We start from the raw sequence: 5909 nt of genomic DNA, 5'->3' as shown, positions 1-5909 counted from the left end.
TTTTGATGTGTTTGACTTTGTGTGTGTGCGTGTGTGTGCGTGTGCGTGTGTGTGTGTGCGCGTGTGCGTGTGCGTGTGTGTGTGTGTGTGTGTGTGAGATGTGACCTGATCCTACACACATTCAGTAAGCGGCAGAAAACCAAGCTTGAAATCTGCTGACGTCCCGTTTCCTTCGGATGCAGGAATGTTTTTGAAACGCGGCTCCGCCCCTTCACGCGCCCACGCGCTAACGCTCCCGCTGTCCCGCGCGGTGTTATCACGCGGGTCTCCGACCCCGCCGTCCGGGTCGGGATCGGCTTTCGCTGACCGGTTCCTTCCCGTTTCATCGGAGGCAGAATTTGCTGACTGGTTTCCGGCTCGTTTCTGGACAACAGGATCCAGGATGAGGAGAGAAACGTCTCCGACGCTCTGAAACTGCTGCCGTGGCGTCCAGGGAGCGGGGCAGCGGGTAGCGCAGCCAACACAAACGTCCCTGCGTCCTCAGCAGCACGGTGACCTCGGCCGTGACCCCGGCGGCCCCCGTCGGCTCGATGGAGCCACGCCGGAACGGCAGGGACCCCGTGATGACGGGGGTGTGTGTGCGGGGTTAACGAGCCCGCTGCCCCCCCCCCCCCAGGGCTTCCTGGAATTGTTCTGTTACGTGTCCCCCGTTTTGTCCTCCATCAGCAGACGCCGAGACAGAATGTCCCTCGGCTTCCACCCGACAGAAACGCAGAAATGTTCTCCCAGCTTTACAATTTGCTTTGGTTTCCGGTGCTGGTGCAAGTCAAAGGTCATCCATCCCTCGGAGCAGGAAGCCCGTCCGCTTTTGGCTGGTCCAACGCCAACATGTCGAAACGTGGACATTTAATGTCTCATTTACCAGAAACGTGAAGAAAGGAACCGCAAAAGTCTCTTTCTAAACTAAACGGTTCAATAAAACTGCAGCGAAAACCGAACGACCTTGTCTGACCTTGAAGCCGTTCTTCTTCTTCTTCTCTGCTGGAGGGAAATCGGTTCAGGAACTCATCCCGTTCAGTACCAACATCACAGTGAGGATGTCCTGGTAGGTGTGTGTGTGCGTGTGCGTGCACGTGTGTGTGTGCGCGTGCACGTGCGTGTTGGTGGGAGGGTCGAAGCCCCCGGCTGCCGGATCGCTCAGATATCCCCGAACATCAGAGCTGGAAGGAGCGGCGTCCGTCTGCAGGCTTCGCTCAGAGACCCGCCCTCTTCGTCTCCACCGTAGTCTTCGTCACGGCCAGGTGCAGTCCAGCCTCTTCGTCTCCACCGTAGTCTTCGTCACGGCCAGGTACAGTCCAGCCTCTTCGTGTCGGACCGGGCGCTCCACGCCGTGACTCGTTTTACTGCGTCGGTGAAAAACCGTTTGTGTGAAGTGATGATGATGATGATGATGATGATGAAGACGATGATGATGGTGATGATGATGGTGATGATGGTGATGATGATGGTGATGATGGTGATGATGGTGATGATGATGGTGATGATGATGGTGATGATGGTGATGATGGTGATGATGATGATGATGATGTGATGATGATGGTGACGATGATGGTAATGATGATGATGAAGACGATGATGATGATGGTGTCTGGGTTCTGCTGCGGGCCAGAAGCTACCTGAGCTACGGCGAGTCTGTCGGCTGTAATCGGCGTGACGCGCTCGCTGGCTCCTCCCCCATCGCTGGTATGGCGAGCCTTCCCCGGCCCGGCTTGTCCGGAGGTCCGGCCCCGCCTCCCCGGCCCCTTTGATCGTACCGATGGCCGCCGTAGAACCGGCCTGCGCATCGCCGTTTCCACCCGCCCCGCCCTCCTTCGGCGTTTCCGTTACGCAACGTCTGAAAGCTCGATCGGACGCCGCCCGAGGTTGCCGGTGTGAAACCGTTCCGCTTGTCCCTGCAGACCATGAGCGCGCCGGAGAACAACCAGTCGCTGGACTTCCTGAACGGCACGCCGTGGTTCCTCAACGACTGCACGCTGGAGCTGGACACCAACCACCGGCGCGTCGCCCTCTTCATCCTCTACCTCTTCGTCTTCGTGGCGGGCCTGCTGGAGAACACGCTGGTGGTCTGGGTGAACTGGCGGCGCCGCCACTCGGCTGACGGCGTGCTCTTCTGCGTCATCAACATGAGCCTCTCGGACCTGATGGTGGTCGCCGTCCTGCCGTTCTTCATGATGGAGGTGACGATGGACAAGGTGTGGCTGTGGGGGCGGTTCCTCTGCAAGGTCACCAACCTCATCTACATGATCAACTTCTACAGCAGCTCCTTCTTCCTGACCTTCATGACCCTGGAGCGCTACCTGTCCCTCGCCAGACCCTCCTCCCCGGCCGTGTTCCCGCCGCTGAGCCGCCGCCGCTGGCTGTTCTGCGGGGGCCTCTGGACCTTCTCGCTGTTCCTCGCTCTGATGGAGAACGTGCACGTGGACCTCCTGGAGCTGGGCGAGCCGGGCTGCTACATGATGCCCGAGTACAACTTCATCGACTGGTTCGTCACCGTGGCGTTCTTTCGCCTGCTCTTCCAGTTCCTGGGCCCCGCCGCCGCCATCGTCACCTGCAACGTGCTGATCGCTCGCGCCGTGAAGGCGGCGCCGGACGTGCGCGAGCGGCGGGAGCTGTGGCTGGTGCACGTGTACTCCGCGGTGTTCGTGGCGTGCTGGCTGCCGTACCACGCCGTGGTGTTCCTGATGATCGTGGAAGACCTGAACCGCTACGTCCTGAGCTGCAACGCCTTCGACGCGCTCTACTTCTCCTACGCGCTGGTGGACGGGCTCTCGCTGCTGCACTGCGTCGCTAACCCCATCCTCTACAACTTCCTCAGCAAGAGCTTCCGCCACAACCTGATCAACGCCGTGGCGGACCGCCTCCCCCGGGGGGGGCCCGGGGGCTCGGGGGACCCCGAGAAGCCACGCAAGACGAGCAGCGGCGACACCAGCCAGTCTGACGTCGGCTCGTAAAGACGGCGCCCGAGGAGCGAGGCGTGGGACGGAACTGGACCCCGTCCTCTAAAGGTCCACGTCCTGCCTTCCCTTAATCACCTGATCAGTGTTAGAGAGACGAAGACAGACCCCCCCCCCCCCCACACACACACACACACACAAACAGGAAGTCCAGTTTCCGTCTGTCCACACACGGGTCCGAACGAACCTGGTTCTGTCTGTTAGCAGGTCTAATTTAGATTACATTCTGGGAGCGACCCGGATTCACAAACGTCTGGATTTTCCCATTTACTTAAAATGGAGGCTTTAAAAAAATAAAAATAAAAATCATATCTGGTAAAATCTGCATTCAGTTCAGTCAAAGGGGTCCGATAGGATCCATCATGTCTTCTGGTTCTGATCCAGAACGAGGTCAGGAACAAATATTACATTTTAACATTAAACCATTTATGGATTAAGAATCAGTTAAAAATAAAACTAAACTCTGATTCGCTTTGACTCTTCATGTATAGAGAGAACCATCTAGAACCTTCTGGTTCTGATCCAGATCACCATGTGGACCCGGTTAGGGGGGGGGTCTGTTCTAGTTTATGTTCCTGCTGCTGCTTCCGGCTGTGACGTCATTGATTACGTGATTGATTACCTGTTAAAATGCAATAAATAAAAACCTTCAAACGTTTCGTGTCTGTGATTATCTCGCAGTGACGTGCACGCGCAGTGAAGTGCACGCGCGCGTCCGGAAGTTTAGCGTGTTTATGCTGCACTTACTGCGCTCCGGTAGCCGGTTCCACCTGGACCGTGTCGAGGACGGCAATAGCAGGAAGCGATCGCGGGGGGGTCAAAGGTCGCGGGGGAAGCTTTTATTAATGCGTATCAAAAACAACACTCAAAGATTCAGCTTTAGAAACAGGTCAAATAATCAATCGCTGCACCGTCGTCATAAATATGAGGCAAGAAACGTAACGGTCACTTCCGGGCACGTGACGTGACTCCTCCTCCTCACCGAAACCATCAAAGCCGTCTTTAATGAACTCTGAAAACTGAGTGGAAAAATCACGGCATCGATCAGATGACGTCACACACCGCCACCTGCTGGCGGCTTTTATTATGACAGGGACACGTAAAATCCACAAAGACGCCCGAAGGGAGCTGAAGGAGCGATGAATCAGCCGATCGACGATCGATCAACCATTGAGAGAACGCCGTCCGCGGGGGGGGGGGGCGAACGCCGTCCACGGGGGGGGGGGGCGAACGCCGTCCGCGGGGGGGGGGGGCGGGGCGAACGCCGTCAGGCCTGCGGCTCCTTGGAGTGATCGCTGTACATGAACGTCTGCTCGATGTTGAAGTCCGGCGGCAGGCGGTCCCGGTGCCGCTCCATGTGGGCCGACACCAGCTTCAGCGTGGAGAAGTCCAGGCTGCAGACGGGGCAGCGGTACATCAGGGCGCCGGCGTGCGTCTTCAGGTGGCAGATCATGGTGGAGCGGCCCCGGAAGAAGCGCAGGCACACCTTGCACTGGTACGGCTTCTCCCCCGTGTGGATGCGCAGGTGGTAGGTGAACTCCCCCGAGTGGGCGAAGCGCTTCCCGCAGTAGCGGCACCGGTACCACTTCCCACGGGCCGGACCCCCGTCGGACCCGGCCCCGGGGGGGCGGGACGAACCCCAGGTTGCTCATCTTAACAAGGCCGCTGACATCCTGAGAGGAGGAGGAGCACGAAGGAGGAGGCGGGTACTCCGGCGGCTGGTCGGCCTTCCGCTTGGCCCCGCCCCCGCCCCCCCCCGGGGGCTCGTTGGTGTGGAGGCTGAGGTGGCACAGAAAGGCCGAGGAGGAGAAGAAGATCTGTGGGCAAAAGAAGCAATGCAGCTCCTCCGGCCCAGGCCCCGCCCCCGCCCCCGCCCCCGCCCCCCCGCCTCCTCGGGCCGCCGCCGCCTCCTCAGCGTGCGCCGTCACGTGTCTGTCCAGCAGGGGGCGTTCTACGAAGCAGCGGGCGCAGTGGGGGCAGGCGAAGACGGGCAAAGCGAGGTGGGCGAGGGCGTGCCACAGCAGGGCGCACAGGGAGGGCTGGGGGAGGAGACAGACGCCACAGCGGAGGCTCTGGGGGCAAACGTGGCTCAGCAGGTGACCTCTGACCTCCTGGGAAGGGACGGAGCAATCGTTAACGACATGTCAGACCCCCCCCCCGTGTTGTCATCGATGTTTACCAACCTGGAAGTCCATGCTGAGGGCTTTGCTGCAGGCGGCGCACGTCAGCGCCGCCTGCAGGCCCAGCCCCGCGCCCGGCCCCGCCCCCCCGCCGGTAGGTGGCGCCGGCGGGGGGGCGTAACAGGACGCGGCGTGGCGCTGGTGGCGCAGCAGCTTATTCTGACTGCAGAACTGCAGGTGACACATTTCGCAGGTGAAGAGCGGCACGCCGACGTGGGCGAGGGCGTGAGCGACGGCGGCGGGGCGGTCCGGCGGCGACGCCCCGCACGCCCGGCACAGCCCGAGTTCAGTCAGGTGGGTCTCGGCGTGTCTTCTGATGGCAGCCGGGTCCGCCTGGAGCGCCGCCGAGCAGGCGTTACACGACAGCGCGGCCCCGCCCACCTGGAGGAGGAGCAAAGAGCATCAGCCAATCAATACTGCCTTCACAGAAAAGGTCGTAGCGATGACGACAAACGGTACCTGGTTGCTCGGGTCCCCCCCCTCGCCGTTCTCCAGACACACGAGGTCCTCTTCCTCCTCTTCCTCCTCTTCCTCCTCCATGAAGTTTTCGTCGTCGCTCAGCTCGATGATCTCGCTTGAGAGCCGCGTCCACCGCTCCGCCTCTGCTGGACTCCGCCCCCCGCCGTCCTGATTCTGTCCCGGCTCCACCCCCCCCTCCGCCACGCCCCCCTGCAGGGTGTCCAGCGGCTCTCCCGATGACGCGGCTCCGAGCTGAGCCGCGTCGCCGCTGCGAGGCGGAGCGCTCCCCACGCACTGCGCTATCATCCATCCGGCT

At 60.7% G+C, this 5909-nt stretch overlaps 2 protein-coding genes across 2 annotated transcripts; one reads left to right on the top strand and one right to left on the bottom strand.

Annotated features, from left to right (window-relative positions):
• Window positions 1-1901: 1901 nt before the first annotated feature.
• Window positions 1902-2951, top strand: gpr182 (G protein-coupled receptor 182). The gene has a single exon (XM_068753193.1). It carries the CDS (start codon window positions 1902-1904, stop codon window positions 2949-2951), a length of 1050 nt encoding a protein of 349 aa, XP_068609294.1.
• Window positions 2952-3904: 953 nt separating this feature from the next.
• Window positions 3905-5903, bottom strand: LOC137907867 (zinc finger and BTB domain-containing protein 39). The gene is given in 4 exon segments (XM_068752229.1): window positions 3905-4576; window positions 4578-5065; window positions 5138-5515; window positions 5594-5903. Coding segments are annotated over 4 exon segments (1527 nt in total). The 5' UTR covers window positions 5900-5903; the 3' UTR covers window positions 3905-4221.
• Between the last annotated feature and the right edge of the window lie 6 nt (window positions 5904-5909).

Source organism: Brachionichthys hirsutus, chromosome 2, assembly GCF_040956055.1.
Source record: "Brachionichthys hirsutus isolate HB-005 chromosome 2, CSIRO-AGI_Bhir_v1, whole genome shotgun sequence".
In the NCBI taxonomy this organism is placed as follows: Eukaryota; Metazoa; Chordata; class Actinopteri; order Lophiiformes; family Brachionichthyidae; genus Brachionichthys; species Brachionichthys hirsutus.
This window is presented reverse-complemented; position numbering and strand designations above follow the sequence as displayed.